This window comes from Carya illinoinensis, chromosome 6, assembly GCF_018687715.1.
Source record: "Carya illinoinensis cultivar Pawnee chromosome 6, C.illinoinensisPawnee_v1, whole genome shotgun sequence".
Taxonomy (NCBI): domain Eukaryota; kingdom Viridiplantae; phylum Streptophyta; class Magnoliopsida; order Fagales; family Juglandaceae; genus Carya; species Carya illinoinensis.
In genome coordinates, this window is record NC_056757.1 from 30,082,936 (window position 1) to 30,100,577 (window position 17,642).

The window sequence follows — 17,642 nt, forward strand, 5'->3', positions numbered from 1 at the left end:
CACACTAAAATGCATATTGTCCCACCCATTTATCAAGTTTCTCCAGCAAAGAAAGGCAATTAAGTATACAAAAACTCTATATACAATTAATTTTACGTACTTTTTATATATTTTAGTAATATGATTAGTTGAGTACTTTTTTTTAAATATACAATAATTATTTTGACTAATTATTTCAATAAAATGTGCAAAAAACATGGCACAAGTGACTGAACTCGTATATTAATCAGTGTATTCATCACCTTCACTGAAAAATACAGAGTCATGTTAATTATTAGAATAAAGAAGGCCTGGCCTAACGTAAAGAAGCCAATCATCATCGACTAACAAGTAAACACTATTGTTCTTTTACATAATTGACTTGATAATAGAAGGAATCTATATTCCAATTTTCTCTCCATACTTGTTCGCAGGACAATACTCCCTTTCGGAGATCTCAAGGGCCCCTTGTAAGTTGTGACCCTTCGATGTTTTCTAAGTTGTCATTACCCTCTCTTCCTTTTTGCACCCTCTGAAACGGCATCGGACTCGACTCTCCCGATCCCATTCTTATTGAAAGTCTCTTTCTTTCTTTCAGTAGCAAGCATTGGAGAGAGAGAGAGATGGCGACCCTTTCCTCAACCCATTGCCGTTCGTATTCACCATTACCATCATCGTCTTATGCGCCGTCTTCTTCTTCTTATTTATGCTTTAAGCTCGGTCATCGTCAGAGGGTATCGGTCTCTTCGGGTTCTAAACGTTTTCTCCAGGCTAAGGTCTCCATACAATCCCATACAAATTCTGGGGGCCGCACGCATGATGGTTGGTTTCTTCCGTTCTTCTTCTTCTTTTTCCCTAATTAGATTATTTCCGTTCATGAATATATCTCAGTATTTCAGTTTCCGGTATTATTTTTTATTCCTGAAATCATCAATGCTCTGCCCAAATACGTAATGAGAATTGGAGGAGGACATTGGAAAGTGGAAGTTTGAATTTAGGTCTGTTTTCTTAATCACTCGATCCTGATTGATATGGCATGTTTAACCCAGTAAGCCAGAGTCATCAAATTCATTTCTTTATAATCTATATCTTAGTTTTTTGATTAATAAGAATGGAAATTGTTAAATTTATTTGGTTGATTTTGATACATGATTAAGCATGTTCCCAGTAATTGTCTATTTCGATGATGAAATCTCGCTCCTCTTATTTATTTGGTTTTCTGATTTAATTTGTCACTTGGATGACAACTGGGTGTAGGAGCGGTGACAACTACAGTTGCACCGATTGAAAATGACATTCCTTTTAAGAAACTGAAGGATGGGTTGTTGTCAGTTTCATCTTCAGACGAATGTAAAGATGCAATGACATTCGATATCAATGAAAATGAGCCTACTGTCAGTATTACTGTGGTTGGGGCCTCTGGGGATCTTGCCAAGAAGAAGATATTCCCTGCACTTTTTGCACTCTATTATGAGGATTGTCTCCCTCAGGTTTCTACCTTTTTTGTTTTTCAATTCCTCTTGGGATATTCTCTTTTTTTGTGGGTCGGCATACTATGAGTGTATTAATCGTTGCGGTATTGTTTATTTTTAAAGTATCAATTCATTTCATCGCAGCAATTTACTATTTATGGTTATGCTCGGAGTAAGATGACTGATGCTGACCTTAGAAACATGGTTAGCAAGACCCTTACTTGCAGAATTGATAAGAGGTAAACAGATCTTCCTTGACTTGAAGCTTAATAGGTATACATTTAATTTACCTTCAGGAATTTGGCTGTAAGGTATTGCATATTACTCCTGGTGTGGTCATTGGGCTTTTTGTTGCTTATTAAATATTTTGAGGTGTTTGGGTTGTCATATATTCTTTCTGCTGAATTATCAGGGAGAACTGCACTGAAAAGATGGAGCAATTTCTTAAAAAATGTTTCTACCATTCTGGGCAGTATGATTCGCCAGAAAATTTTGCAGAGCTAGACCAGAAGCTGAAGGAACATGAGGTAATTTGTGTGTGGCTGCACGTGATAAGAAAGTAGAAAGTTGCATATTCATCTAACTTGGAAGTGGCTCATAACTGCCACGTGATAAGATAGTAGAAAGTTACAGGGTCATCTTAGGGCTTGTTTGGACACTGGGAGTATCTCAGAATCCTGTCCATAGTAGTGAAATAATCCCTAGGGGTTGGCTTAAGTGGTAAAGGCCTTGGCCTTGGGGGTATGCTCCCCCCAGGTCTAAGGTTCAAATCTCCTTAAGTGCAAACAATCTCTAGGAGCCATTAGACTGGGAGATTTTCTCCTTGAATTACCCGAAGTGCACTTGTGGGAAACTCATTGCCGAGGGCTTGTGCATCCATGGGATTAGTTGGGATGCTGTTTTTGAACACTTGGTGGCAATAAAAAATAGTAGTGAAATGGTTTGAGTTAAGATTTTTATTAGGTTTTGGAAAATGAGATAGAAATATTGACTAAAAATATTATAAAGTTAAAAAGTTGTTTGAATATTATTTTTGTGAAATTTGTAAAAGTTGTATTATTTTTTTGTTTTGTTTTGAAGTTCGTAAAAGTTGTATAATTTTTGTCTTTGGATAATGATTAGGTACTGATTAGACTGATCAGATCAAAAAGTTGAAGATTTGAAATTGAGAAGTAGTTTGTATTTGAGTGATGTTTGAGAATGAAATTATGAGAAGTTTTGAGAGTTTTGAGAATTCTGTCTCATCTCTATGCCCAAACGTCCCCTTACGTTGGGAGCAGCTCTTACAGTGGTGATGTTTATTGGCTTAACTTTAATCAATTGGGGTGTCTTTCTTGGTTACCCCATTCTAGCAAAAGCTGCCAACACTCTTTGCACATCTATACGTATCTATTTCTTTTGTCATGTTTGTCTACTCTAACTTCAATGAATTTTGGTATTTATATTGATTTGAAAACGGTTAATGCACACTATATTGTACTGTAAGAAAATGGCATTGCATCTGTCAAGTACTTATTCTAGGCCTTTTGAAAATGCACACTAAAAGCTTGTAATAAAAAAGGCAAAATTTCGTACAATTTGGAGTTGTTGAATGATGCCTTTCTGGAGCCACTGTCTTGCTGATTGCAGTACTTTTTGCTCTTTAAATCCATTTATCAAGTGCCTCTTGGAGCACAAGCTCAGTTATAGGAAGAAGCAGGACTTTGGCACACTTGAGTTGGTGTTACACAATTAGTTGGTTGATTGCTGGGGCATACAATCTGTGAATATGATTTACGACATGGTAGATCTTGGCATTATTTGTGATATGAATTTCCTAGAATTGGCATTCGGGTGGATAGGAAATGATTCATAACTTCACATGTTATATAATCTCACAAGGTGTTATGTTGAAATGCCATTGTTATATCCCCAGATGCACCTGTAAATTTTTCTTCTTTTTCTTTGTTTAAAGATTTGATGATCTAGTAATGGAACTGCAAACTATTTCTTCTTCAAGGTCAAGATATGATGAGGGAGCTTTTTTCTTCTTCTTTTCCTTTTTTTTTTTTTTCCCCCTCTGTTCCAATGAAATTCAATTATCTGATCTTCCCACAACCTGCATATGAATTTATGCACAATTATTTGACAATGAGGAGGTGGTTCTGTAGGGTGGAAGGGTTTCTAATCGCCTCTTCTATCTATCAATACCTCCAAACATATTCATAGATTCTGTTAGATGTGCAAGCTTGTCAGCTTCATCTGGTAATGGCTGGACTAGGGTCATTGTCGAGAAGCCCTTTGGTCGAGATTCAGAATCCTCGGCTGCTTTGACGAAAGCTCTCAAACAGTATCTTGAGGAGGATCAAATATTCAGGTGGGTTTTTTGTAATTAAGGTTGGTTTTTATTATGAATAGAATACTGACTAAAATCTGATTGTATGGTCGGTTTCTTTTACAGGATAGACCACTATCTGGGGAAGGAGCTTGTGGAAAACCTATCTGTTCTCCGATTCTCTAACCTCATTTTTGAGCCACTATGGTCAAGGCAGTATATAAGGAATGTGCAGTTGATATTCTCTGAGGATTTTGGCACTGAAGGACGTGGAGGGTACTTTTCTATCTCAGTAGACATTCGTCTATTCTTGTTTGTGAGAACTTATTGTCTTTTTTTTTTTTCTTTTTCTTTTTTCGCTGGATTGAATCTAGGTACTTTGACAATTATGGAATTATAAGAGACATAATGCAGAATCATCTGCTTCAGATACTAGCCCTTTTCGCTATGGAAACACCAGTTAGTTTGGATGCAGAAGATATCAGAAATGAAAAGGTTCCCCCAAACCCCCGCTCAAGAAAGAACCTGAAATCTGCTTATTTCTGATATGCTTTTCTTTGTTGTTTTTTGTTATGAAAATCTAAATATTTCCCTGGTTGGTAGGTCAAGGTTTTACGTTCGATGAGGCCATTACAACTAGAAAATATGGTGGTAGGGCAATACAAGAGTCACACGAAAGGAGGTGTTACTTACCCAGCTTACACTGATGACAAGACTGTACCCGATGACAGCTTAACTCCAACATTTGCAGCAGCTGCCCTCTTCATAGATAATGCAAGATGGGATGGGGTGCCTTTTCTAATGAAAGCTGGGAAAGCATTACATAATAAGAGGTGTGTTGTTAGGCAGGAGCTTCTGCGTCATATTTGTTTGTCTTGGACTGGATCATTTTATTTTATGTATTTCTTTCTACCCAGGGCTGAGATAAGGGTACAGTTTAGGCATGTGCCTGGCAATTTATATAACCAGAACTTTGGGACAGATCTAGATCGCGCTACAAATGAGCTTGTTATCCGAGTGCAGCCTGATGAAGCTATTTATTTAAAGATCAATAACAAGGTCCCTGGTTTGGGGATGAGATTGGACCGAAGTAACCTGAATCTTCATTATGCAGCAAGGTAATTCCTATTTTTATTTTAATTATTATCTTATACATGCCAAAACTGCTGTATTAAAGTCTCAACCTGAAGTGCCTAACCTTTGTGTTAAGGTATCACTTCTGTTTTGAATGTTTTGCTTTGTTGATATTGAGCAGACGCATTAATTGAAACCTTGAAACATAATATAATTATCTTCGACTTTTATGTTATTTGTTGTTGATTTGACAAAAGTCTTGAAAAGTTAGCTGCTTATAGCGTTGGATTATGGTGCCATCATAAGTGATCTTTAAAAGTCCAACCAAACTCCTTGGCATTTTATTTGTAGATATTCAAAGGAGATTCCAGATGCTTATGAGAGGCTTCTCCTGGATGCTGTTGAAGGGGAAAGAAGGCTGTTTATCAGGAGCGATGAACTGGATGCTGCTTGGGCACTCTTCACACCTCTGTTAAAGGAGCTCGAAGAGAAGAAGATTATACCAGAATACTATCCTTACGGTAGTCGGGGACCTGTTGGGGCCCACTATCTTGCCGCAAAATACAATGTACGGTGGGGTGATGGCGTAGATCAATGACTTTCAGAATGATGCCATTGTGATCAAGCATAAAAGCTTCAAGGTTCTTATTTGTTCATGAGGGTGCACCAAATTGAAATTACCCGGGTGATCATATGGAGAAAGCTTGATTTACATGGTCCAAGGGACGTGGGCAGTGTGAAATTAGCGACATGAGCAAATATGATCCAGCTACTGAAGCGAAGCCTGAAATCCTCTTGTTTGTCACGGAATCAGCATTTCATGAACGTGTAAATCGCCATGAACGTATTTTCCCCATTTTTCTTAACTTATTATTAGGCACTCATTGAAGTTACTTGTCAAGGCCCAAAAAATAAAATAAAATAAAAGCTTACAACTTTTTGAAATGGATAGTTCTGCGATCTTCCATTGCCAAAAATAAATATATGAAATAAATATTTGGTTGCACATGTTGCTTCTATATGGCTCCTACTACCTTTTTTTTTTTTTGAAAATGTGCTTCATAGCATTCATTAATAGACGAAGTTACAACTGTGACTTATCAATGACCCTAAGTCAACTAACGCAACTGCTCAGGAGCTTCCCCGTCAACAAATTTCTTTATGACGGACATTGTCTAAACTTCTACACCTTCTCTCCTGACAGCAGTCAAGAGAGAAAGCGCTCTGTCAAAACCAGAGTTGAAACAACCTTCCTTCCGAAGAAGAGAGGTACACATACGCTCCATCCTCCCAAGGAGGAGGAGTACAACCACACTCTCTCCTCCCAAGGAGGAAGAGTACTCACACCTACTCTCCTCCACAAGAGGAGTAGGACTACCACCCACATTCCTCCAAAAGAGGAATGGGACACTAACCTATTTTTATTATTATATAAAAACTAAAACCAAATTAACTACAAAACAAAATAAAGGGCTCAAAACACAAAACACAAATGGGCCCCGCCTGATCTAAAAGGCCCTGCCCAAGCCAGAGGTCCAGCCCGTAGGAACATGGGGGCCCAACCCGATTAGGGTTTCATCGCGTCCCCAAGCCGCCGCCGCCTGTCTTCACCTCTACATCCTTCCCCCGTTCGGCTCCTACTCTGCCCTTCATCCCTACAGGTTTGTGACAACAGAAAGTTCTTAGGCCGCGGCGTGAAGGACTCATCCCCGTCACCATCGCCAGCCCACAAACACCAAACCATACTCCACTTCAGCCAGACTAAACGGAAACAGAGACAAAACCACCACCAAAACAGAGACGAAACCGATGCTTATTCCAGACGCCCAACCAAAAAACCAGATCTAAACAACCAAAACAAAAACAAAGAAAAAACTAAAACACCATCTAAAAATTGCAACTCCCGATTTCCGGCCACCAACCATGGAATGTCCACCGTAAGTTGTGACCAGACTCCTTTCCAGAAACCGCTTCAACCCCTCCATGCAGCTCAGCATACCACCCGAATCAAAACCTCTGTTTTCCATAGATAAAACAGAGCTCCTTTACCTCGCGGGAAGCACCCCAAACCATCATGCAAAACCATCATCTCTGGAGCAGGATACCCTACCCACACTCACATCGGAATCCTCTTAGATGTCCCCCCAGGAGACTATACCAAAGTAGTCAGGAGCATCGGCCAAAACGAATAACCGAGAACCTCCACCCCTACAAGAAATGCAACTCCGCCCAGTTGGGTGAAATAAACAGGTAGAGGCCTCGGGACGAAACAGGCAAACCGAGAACCTCTGGTGGTGGCCTTTCAACCACCAAATCGCAGCCAAAACGGATCTTATTGACTCTAACCCAAACAGAAGAGAAACAGCCACATAATAGACCAAGACGAAAATGAAAATGAAAGCTGTAAAAAGTTGGGGGAGGGAGGGAGGAGCCAAAGCTCCACCTCCCTCGGACGCTTCTGTATTTTTTTAACCTAGAGAGAAGGGAGAGCTTCCATCTTATTTTAACTCACTATCCAAATCTCACCTAATAGTTATGGCTCCTACTACCTTAAGTTCACATTATCACCCCCTAATAGTGATCCGTTCAATGCACTGCGATGTCTGTCTGTGTTGAGTAATATAAATGTATACTTTGTTGCCTACACATCATTAAGCGCATCAAATTGTTTACTTCAGCGTAGATACTTGGGAGGGAGGGCGTCTTTTGGCTGAGAGTGTTTTGAGAATGGAGAGAGTAAAAAGAAAATCAAGCCATTGCCATTTTTGTTAGGGCTTGAGACATCAAAGGGTACAGCGATTGAAGGTTCTGCACCTTTGTGTCACATTCATTTCATGATTATAAGCACAATTTAAGGCTCTCTTTCTTTGTTTTTGGTCCTCATCATTGAAGTGTCCATAGATCATCCTCAACTACTAGATATCTGCAGCCAAAAGCAGCACGAAAGTATATATACTTTAAATACGTGTAGACGCCTTCCAAACTTTGTTTTTCTGCTGCCAATAGAAGATTTCAAATGATGAGCCTTTTCACTTGGGATTCCGCAATCAAACACTTTCACTATTTTTTTTTCTCTTCCCCTAATTCAAATCCATGGTTAACTGTCACGTGTGAAAATTGATCAATTAACTCGCGCTGCATGCATGTAAACTCCCATCACAAAAGCGTAAGGAAAGTCAAAAAAAAAAACAAGGAAAAAGCTGCTACAATTACAAATGAAGCAAAACTTGAAAGTCTTCAAAGGGACCACAGATTTCTAAGAGAAAGCAATGTGAAAGTACTAATATATTCAAACATGTCTCGTGGATGAATATGCTACCCAAGAAAATTCAGACACTGAATATGAACGCAGACTTTGATTTGACTTTTGGGTGTATTAATTATTAACTCTCTGACTGTCGAAGACACACAGAGATCTGGAATATCCCCCACGGTTTTGGTTTCTGCAGGTAACTTAAGAATTTCATCAAGCAATCTCATTTTCTAGTCAATTAGGGTGAATAAATAGGCTTTTGGAAAGGCAGATCATATTGGAGTTCTTTCTTTCTTTCTTTCTTTCTTTTTGTCAAATAATACTCCAGAAACCTATTGAAGTAAGATTCTTTAAAAAAGAATCAAGAAAGCTATATATGTGTTTAAGAGAAGTTGGGTAATATGTCAAATTTTCAATGGTAAACTTTTGAAGGGACCTCTTTTGTCACCTTGGTGGGCAACACACGTGAGAAACAATTCGAGAAAATAATACAACTTGGGTAATAAATCTAACCTACCTACTATTATCAGCACGATTAATTCTCTGATCTCCTCCAAAAAAAGCAGTGAGAAAGGAAGAAAAGTCATCCCCATGCTCTTATGAAGCTTGTATCTGCAGCTTCCGATATATTTTCTCTGCAAAATAATGCACCTTTTATAATAGAAGGATCCTTTAAAGAATTCACTATTAAATTGTCTTATCGTTTGTTTGAATAATTTGGGTCAATGTTTAAAAAGAAAAAAAAAATTCTAGTTTGTTGGATCATATTTTTTTCTCAGTCAATTGGTCGTAAGAATGTGAAAGCATTTTCAGCTTTTATTGAACGTAGTTGCTTATTATATGCTGAAAAAGTGGACTACGGCTCTCATTCTAGCCTTAGAAATGTCAGTCCTTGTAACGTGATACCATCGCAAGATTACATTCTTCTGTATTGATTCACCCATCAAGAAACAGTGACTCTCTGTCCCTATCTCTTATCTGCATCGATTTTTAAGTTAAAATTGTCAATCATATTTGCTTATCAAAATCTGGCTCATGTCTTTTCAAAAAAAAAAAAAAAAAAAATCTGGCTCATGTTTCAGTATTGGCCCCACAATTCCAATAAAATAAAAATAAAACTTATCTGCAAGACTGCATGGCCCATGGCGTTGAACTATAATAGACTACCTACTAACTCTCGGCTAATATGATTTGCATGTTTGATACAGAGTTGTTATCCGATTATCAGATGCAAAGGTGAGAGAGAGATAGACTGTGAACCCCACAATATATATTAAGCATAATTGTTTGAGAAAATTTCTCTTAACATTATTAAATCATAGCTCATTGTCATATTAAGAAAGTCTAATTATTATATGCCTAAAGGCCAAAATCCTTTAGCCATCACATCATTTTATGTCCATAGAACCTGTTGTTTTCATATTTATACGGGACAGTTGGAACCCCAATGCCTTGCTCATGCAGACCGGACATAAATCAAATCTATTAGCCAATCACGTAACCATTTGTGGCACAATGGGCGCATGATTGCTTTGGTTTTCAGTGACATTGTAATAGCGCTCATAAGGAAAACAGAGAGAGGCAACCAGTTTTTGGATCGAAGGAAATAGTGTTTATTGCTGTCCAAGACTAGGAGATGGAGAAATTGACAATTGAGTGGGACTGCTTTCTTTCCTGTTTTCCTTTTTGGTGGGTCTTTAAGACATAAGAGTTGGATCCATGATGGCCGGAAATTTTTCACCTTATACCTATTGTTCTATTGCCACTGGACATTGAAATCGGAAACTATTTTGTTTATGCATCTAATCATATGATGTTTTGGCGTGGTTTATTGGGTACGTCATGTTTGTGTGAAGACAATAGAAAGAGAACATAAGCATATTGTTTTCATTGAGCTGCATATCAAGTAGCACTACCCTCATATAAATCTTGTCTTAAAAAATAAGGATTTGGTAAATTACACCCACTGTGGTCTAATTCTTTAGTTGATCTTAGCCGTTGAGGCAGGCAGATGGTTAAAAAAGTACTATCTTATCAATTAAAATTATTATGGTTTGAATTTTTGAACACGAAAGCCAAATCCCATTGATAAATGACATTGAAAGGTCATCCAAGCCTTCTGAGGTCACCTTCCTCAATCATAGAGGACCCATCTCAGCCCTGCTCTGTTGGAACACCCAAGGCCTGCAATCAACATCGACAAGAGGAGCCACGGAGCCACCCCCCTCCTCCTCCTTTCCCTTTCTCTCGATTTATCCCATTAAGCAGACATGGCGGAGAACAAGCCTGCAGAGATCACAGACTTACAAATCATGATCTCAAACAAGGATGATAGCAAGAAGCAGTTAGCTCCCAAGAGAAGCTCCACCAAGGACAGACATAAAAAAGTGGATGGTCGAGGGAGAAGAATAAGGATGCCAGCTCTATGCGCAGCAAGGGTTTTCCAGTTGACCAGAGAGTTGGGTCACAAGTCTGATGGTGAAACAATTCAGTGGCTTTTACAGCAAGCAGAGCCATCGATCATGGCTGCAACTGGTAGTGGGACTATTCCAGCTTCGGCTCTTGCAGCTGCAGGGGCCTCTTTTTCTGAAGAGGGGAACCCCGTTTCAGCAGGTTTGGATAGAGTGGTGGAAATGCTAGGGCCAGCTATGGGGTCAGGAGGTCGGGCCAATTGGACAATGATGAGTGGGAGTTTGGGTAGGGCACATGTCTCAAGTGGGATGTGGCCCTCCGTTAGTGGAATTGGGTCAGGGTTTGTTCATAACTCTGGTCAGCCATCGTTGAACTTTGGCAGTGAAAACTGGAATTTCTATCCTAAATTTGGGTTCCCTGGGTTTGAAATTCCTGATATGAATTTGGGTCCAATGAGCTTTTCCAAAATTGTCAGTGGAACAAACCGGCAAGTACCTGGTTTGGAGCTTGGTCTTTCACAGGATGGTCATATTGGGATGTTGAATTCTCAAGCTTTGAGCCAGTTTTACCAACAGATGGGGCAGAGCCGAGGTGATGCAGGTTCTTTGAAACAGCAACCGGAACCTTCAGATAAGGATGATTCTGAAGGGTCAAGGTAGTAGAAGAACTAGGGTTCTAAGAGAGAGTGATCATGACAAGTAGCATAAGACTAAGAAGCTGAGTAGACTGTTATGGTTTCTCACCATTCAGGATAAGTTCAGTTTAGAGCTGGGAGAGTTTGGAATTTACTTAACTTTTCTTAATATGTTTGGTGGTTAAAAACCTCATTTGATTTGCAGGCTTATTCTTCTTTATAAATGCAAAAGCTTTCAACCTGGTCTAACATCAGGTTTTCACCATATCTGTCTTAAGCTCTTCCAATGAGATTTCTTACTTTTGAGCAGCTATCTGAAGTACCTTCCTCTTCATTCTGGCTTTTCAAGGCAGGATGACTACGAATAGAACAACAATGCATTTAACTGTTTTGAGGTATATAACTTCTTTTCAAGATCTTGAGCTGCTAGGAACTCTCTGTCATTTCTCTTACATATATAAATTCAGACATGATCTGCTTTTAAAAATAAAACCTGACCATACTTGAGGTCTAGAACAGTGCGATCTAGATGTTTTTGCAAATTTGCACTGAGGCAGCAATTTCCCATATAACTGTTCAACTAAAAAGTAGATCTGCAATTCGATATCATTATTTTTTGGTTCTCAAAAAGGCATATTTTCTTGGATACCTTTTTTTTTTTTTTTTTACTTCTAATGGGAACAACATAAATCACTTCTATTCCCAACCCCCACGGTTTCCTATTTCATTTCTGGACGATTACCTCCTAAGTAGCTTTAACCGAAACGTTGCCACCAGTGGCCACACGGACTTCAGGGGGCGAGATCTCGGTTTAAATCGAATCCAATAAAATGTACTTCAACCACGGGAACTTGACCCTTTAGGTTATTCTTTACTAAAATTGTACTTCTTTTCATCTACTTCTCACCTTGCGTAAATAGTCGGGACACTGAGGAATATCTACGTTAACCCAAATCTACGTTAGTGAAAAGGGCTTCTTTTTTTCACGAGCAAGACGATTTTAACAGCCGGTAAATATGTGGAAGAGTTGACATTGAATTCTGGTAGCTTTTCATTGTGATACTATTATAAAAGCATCTCCATCAGCATCTACATACCAATACTTTCCCTATAATTTAAAAAAAATTATAGGATTTTCCATAATTTGGCTCCTTCATCCCATTCCCTAAAAGCATCCCCATCAGCATCTGCACACCGATATTTTTCCTATAATTTGAAAAAAATTATAGGATTTTCCATGATTTGGCTCCTCCATCCCATTCCCTAAAATGGAGTTTGGGTTTCCGGTTTGTACAGTAAATCTCCATATTTGTTATTCGACTCTACATCTCCAAATTTTTTTTTCTCTCTTGTCCCGCGGATCTTGCTCTGGACAGTTGGGTGCCCTTGCGAAATCATCTCCTCCCTCGCCATCGGACCAGTCCACAATGATTGTAAGTCATTTTATTTCCTTTCGGTTTCCTCCATGGCAGGATTCTCATATTCTCTCTTGCATATTTTGAGTTTCGGCATTTGAAAATGGTTGGACTCTGTGAGAATCGGGATCCTCCATGGTTGGCCACCGAGCTTCTGCATTCTCATTTCATATCCCTCACTCGGTTTCCTCCATGGTTGCATGTATTTGGAGATTGATTCTTGCGAAAAATATCTAGCTTTTTGTATGTATTACATTCTGAAAACCCTAGCTATTCTTGCTCAAAATCGTTGATAAATCGATTGAGTTTCAATTTAGGTTACTCTGAATTTGTTGTTTCGATTTGGGTTGCTCTAAATTTGTTATTTCGATTATGGGTTGCTCTGAATTTGTTGTTTCGATTACCATTGCTATGAGATTACATATTCCGTTAAGATCTGTTGAAGGACCGAAATGGTTGTTGATTGGGTCTGAAACTTTGTGGTTATAGCAATGTCTCATCGTAGCTCAAAAACACTGCCATGGAGTCTGAAACTTGTGAATTAATCTGGGAATCCTCTCAGTTGCTATTCTTGCTCAAAATTGTAGCTCAAAATGGTTGTTGAGATTTCAATTGCTCTGAATTTTGTTGTAAATATTTGGGTTGCTTTCACCTTGTTGAGAAGATTACCATTGCTCAGTTTTATCATGCAGATTTTATATTGGAATTTGGATGCAACCCATGTTTCTGTAGTTGTATATAGTTGTTCTGGGTTTGGCAAGTTGATAAATCTTCAACTTGTATTGGCATTGTACTGAGTTTTGTGGTGGAACTACACTGAGATCTGTTATGATGTATGTTATGACTTGATGCCGTGCAATATTAGCTCCTTTTTTGCTTGGTATCTCATTTAGGTGTGAAGATGTAGGGTGAGATTGAACTCTTATAGTATCTATCTATTGGGGGCTAGATATCTAAACCTTATTTTTGCACTTGGATACACATTGAATTTCTTTTCTTTCAGGACTATTCAGTCCATATGATATGGCTGGTGGATATTCATTTACCTTTCATTAACTGCAGTTGGACCAAGTCATTGATATTTTATAAGTGATATTTTATAAACTCAGTCCATATACATATACCTTTCATTTACCTTTCATTAACTCAGTCCATATAAAATATAAGTGATATTTTATTATACTTATAAAATATAATTGAGGATGTATTATATGGCTTAATTTCAAGTGGATGGTGCGGATGCCAAAAATACCTATTGTTTTGGTTGATTGGATATTGTATTAAGTGCAGTTGGACCAAGCTTACTATTCTATATATACTTGTAAATCTGTTGGTTTTGAATGCTATTTTAATGGGTTGGTCTGTGCAGACCCATTGTAGTTGTGACAATATGGGTCTTTATCATTTTGAACTTAGTTATAATGGATGGTTGAAATGAGACTTGGTTGTTGATTGTTGTTTAGCTATAGTTATGCTAGACTCTCACAAATAAATTCAGTTTTTAGAAGTAATACATATATCAATGTTTCACCCTTATATTCATGCTCTGTCATTGTTATTTATATTGCTAGGGAAGTGTTTCGACATCTCAGTAATAACCTTTCAAATTATGTAGAATTACTTTCTACTCTCTTAATGCTAATGTTAAACTCTCTCTTGTCCAAAGTGTCACATTTCTAGAAAATAAATTGCAACTTTCAGAGTACTAAATTTAGTTGAATCTTTATTGTGCTAAACTATTAGACCCTGAGTTATTTTTCCCCTTTGCTGCAACCTTCGTTTCCTCTATTATGTCATAACTTGGACTATTTAATTGGATGCATGGTATACTCTTGTAGTTAGTTTAAGCATTAATATGCTGGATGCACATGCAGTTATATTCATGGATGCATATCAACATACTAGATGCGGATTCATGGCCTCTTTGTTGCGAGAAAACTCAATTTTATTGTGGGGTCCATTGGCATCTAGCATATATAATCTTTTTATTGCCAATCTAATGAATCTTTAGGCTTTTTTTTATCGTTGGGTCCTTGCTTAATGGAAAATATACCTAAAAGAAAACTATTATATCATATTAGACATTATTAAAAGTAATGTTTTTTCTGAGTAGCATGCAAGTGTTAATTAGGCTGTGATTAACATCATATTGGGTCCTTTGCAGTGTTTCGGATCTGTTGGGGAGGGGGGACTATTATTAGGCAATGATGATGGTGTTTAGTAGCCATTAATTCACAAGTGTTAATGGGGTCCCATCAATATGGCGGGATAATCCTTATCCGGATGGTCATATTGCAGTTTGTGGTACTTTTCACAAAAGGCAATCGAGGTTTGGGTGGGGTTTTGCAGCCATTTAATGTTTGGCAACTTTATTACGTATGCTGTCAATATTTACACCATTCTGAGCCACATTTATTAATATATTTGATATTATTTAGACCGGATGGGGATGCTCTTATTTATTGAATTCTTATGATTTGCATGTTGTTTGGTTGTTGTTTTCTTGTTATGTTGTAATACAATTATAATGTGGAAACTAATCGAACTCGGTTGTGATGATGTTTTGGACTTGGCACGCATACAGGAAATTTGTTTCATTCCCTCAATGGCTAAGTAACCCGGACGACCAACAAATAGTGGTAATCGGACGTTGCAGCCATGAGTGGGTGGCCAAATTTCCATGATGTCACAATTCGGTTTCTGAGCCGATGACCCCGACGGGTGGCCAAACTTCAGTTTCTAACGTTTAAATATTTTTTTAGAGATGGATTCACAAGACTCTGGACATATGTACTTCACCAACCTCCTTAGTCAAGATCCTCAACTCGACGCCACTTACGGTGGGCAAAGTGGATCCTCCCCTATGACTCTTGGTGACTCTCTACCCCTACCCCCTAACGAGCCTATCGGTGTTAGGAAATCAGTTAGGGGTGCAAACTTCATCCCTAAAGAAGATAAGTTACTTGTCTCTGCATGGCTAAATTGTAACATTGATGCCGTCCAAGGAACAGATCAAAAACACTCTCAACTTTAGAAAAAAAATATTTGAGTACTTTCAGCAATATAAGGAAACCACAAATGAGCGGACAATAAAGTATTTAACATATCGGTGGTCAGTTATTCAAAAGGCCACAAATAAATTTTATACGAAACTAGCTCAAATTGAAGGATTAAATCAAAGTGGCATGACCGACCAAGACAAGGTAGAATTTTGTTACTCTTAGTATTTTACGTTCGCATTATTTTTTGTGCAAGTTGGTTTAACATAGATTTTATTTGTTTACATGCAAGTTTGACAAGGCGGAAGTTATCTACCAATCGTTAGAAAAATGCACCTTTCAGTTCTAGCATTGTTGGCACCTGTTGAATGACCAACCTAAATGGATTTAGCGCGCCACAAATGAGGATCCAAAGCGAAGGAAGACAATGTCCCCATCCCCGACTCCTACCCCGACTTGATATTCTGTCACTACGGAGGATTCAGTTTTTGATCTCAAGAAGGAGAATGTGATAGAGAATGAGGTTATCGAATTGGACCGGTCAATGGGAAGGAAAGATGAAAAATGAAAACGAAAGGCCCAAGGCAAGCAAGCAGAGGAAAATTTCTAACTCAGAAAGATGAAGTATATTCTGTTAGAGGAGTCACGCACTCAGGAGAAAGAGTTTTATCGCCTAAAGGCCGAGAAGATGGAGTATGACAATGAGAAAGAGGAAAAAAAATTACGTCTTGAAGATGAAAGACTGAGGTTGGAGGCAGAGAAGATTAAAATTGAAACTGCAAAAGAGCAAAGTAAAATCCGTCAAGAGGACGAAAGACTGAGGTTAGAGGCTGAGAAAGTGAAGCTTGCGAAGAAGGAATCAGATCAGCGCATTATGATGATGGATGTGAGTGTCATGCCAGAAATGCAGAGGCTATATTTCGAGCAACTCCAGAGGGAAATCATCATGAGACGCAGTCATGCCCGAGGACCGGATTGATTTTATATGGTTGTATTTGATATTTTATGTTTCGGACAATGATATATGTGTAAAAAGTAATAGTTATAATTTTTTTGTACTTTTGATGATAGTATAAATTGATATTTTTGTGCAAGTAAATTCGATGTAACAAATTCAGACATGTTGATAAATTACCTCAAATATAGTCCATTATTATACTCAAAGAAATACGACAACAAACTTGATTACAATTAATATAGTCACTACTAACATTAAGGAATTACAAATGCAAAGCATATTAGCTCAAACATAGTTTAAAATAACGTTGGTGGAAATAATAGAATATAACACAACCGCGACTAATGTTGGGAATATAATAGCCATTGGTGTTCAATTAGATCTTCTTGAAGCTGATGATGTGCCGAGCTGTCTCTAATATGATGATGACGCTGGATGAAGTCCGTAAGCTCAGCTGTATGATTAGCGATAATTCCGGGAGATCATCATCAAGTTGATCATACTCAATGTTCAGACTCTCACTATCATTACGCTCGTCTTCAATGATCATATTATGTAGAATAACACATACTTTCATTATATTTATTAGTTCCTTCACTTTGAACATTCAGGAAGGTCCACGAATGATAGCAAATCGTTGTTGAAGTACCCCGAATGCACGCTTGACATCTTTTCTTGCAAATTCTTGTGTTTTCACAAAAATTTTCTTCTTATTTCCTCTTGGTGATAGAATCGTCTTCACAAAAGTTCGTCACTTGGGATAAATACCGTCAGCAAGGTAATACCCTATAGTGTAGTCATTGTCATTAATTATGTAATTGACTGAAGGAGCACGCCCTTGGGCAAACTCCGTGAAAATAAAATATCTCTCTAAAACATTAATGTCGTTATGTGAACCGGGCATACCAAAAAATGCATGTCATATCTAGAGATCATATGAAGCAACTGCTTCTAAAATAATAATGGGTTCACGAATGTGGTCAGAGTACATACATTTCCAAGCTGCTGGACAATTTTTTCACTTCCAATGCATGCAGTCAATGCTTCCCAGCATTCCTGGGACTCCTCGTTGTTCAGCTACAGCAAGCAATTAGGTAATATCGTTGGCATTTGGAGACCGCAGATATTCATC

At 38.2% G+C, this 17,642-nt stretch overlaps 2 protein-coding genes across 4 annotated transcripts; both read left to right on the forward strand.

The window, feature by feature from the left end:
• The first annotated feature begins 293 nt into the window (after positions 1-293).
• LOC122313648 (glucose-6-phosphate 1-dehydrogenase, chloroplastic-like) lies at positions 294-5,784 on the forward strand. 3 transcript variants are annotated; one of them, XM_043128823.1, is made up of 11 exons: positions 294-449; positions 578-801; positions 1,237-1,469; positions 1,596-1,690; positions 1,864-1,978; positions 3,602-3,807; positions 3,892-4,041; positions 4,140-4,260; positions 4,369-4,598; positions 4,683-4,883; positions 5,191-5,784. In XM_043128823.1, the coding sequence occupies exons 2-11, from the start codon at positions 603-605 to the stop codon at positions 5,435-5,437; spliced, it is 1,797 nt and encodes a 598-aa protein (XP_042984757.1). In that variant the 5' UTR covers positions 294-449; positions 578-602; the 3' UTR covers positions 5,438-5,784. The 3 variants fall into 3 exon arrangements, with proteins under 3 accessions (XP_042984757.1, XP_042984756.1, XP_042984759.1); XM_043128822.1 differs by lacking the exon at positions 294-449 and having other exon boundaries at positions 456-801; XM_043128825.1 differs by lacking the exon at positions 294-449 and having other exon boundaries at positions 456-801; positions 1,312-1,469.
• Positions 5,785-10,122: 4,338 nt separating this feature from the next.
• LOC122312421 (transcription factor TCP20-like) lies at positions 10,123-11,403 on the forward strand. The gene has a single exon (XM_043127019.1). The coding sequence runs from the start codon at positions 10,363-10,365 to the stop codon at positions 11,161-11,163; it is 801 nt and encodes a 266-aa protein (XP_042982953.1). The 5' UTR covers positions 10,123-10,362; the 3' UTR covers positions 11,164-11,403.
• The last annotated feature ends 6,239 nt before the right edge of the window (positions 11,404-17,642 follow it).

Bases quoted from the DNA above. Each gene is read 5' to 3' on its own strand.
- LOC122312421 (XM_043127019.1), top strand. From the start codon at position 10,363: ATGGCGGAGAACAAGCCTGCAGAGATCACAGACTTACAAATCATGATC.
- LOC122313648 (XM_043128823.1), top strand. From the start codon at position 603: ATGGCGACCCTTTCCTCAACCCATTGCCGTTCGTATTCACCATTACCA. The intron at 1,979-3,601 runs GTAATTTGTGTG...GTGGTTCTGTAG, and splicing joins AGAAGCTGAAGGAACATGAG to GGTGGAAGGGTTTCTAATCG. The intron at 4,261-4,368 runs GTTCCCCCAAAC...CCTGGTTGGTAG, and splicing joins AAGATATCAGAAATGAAAAG to GTCAAGGTTTTACGTTCGAT.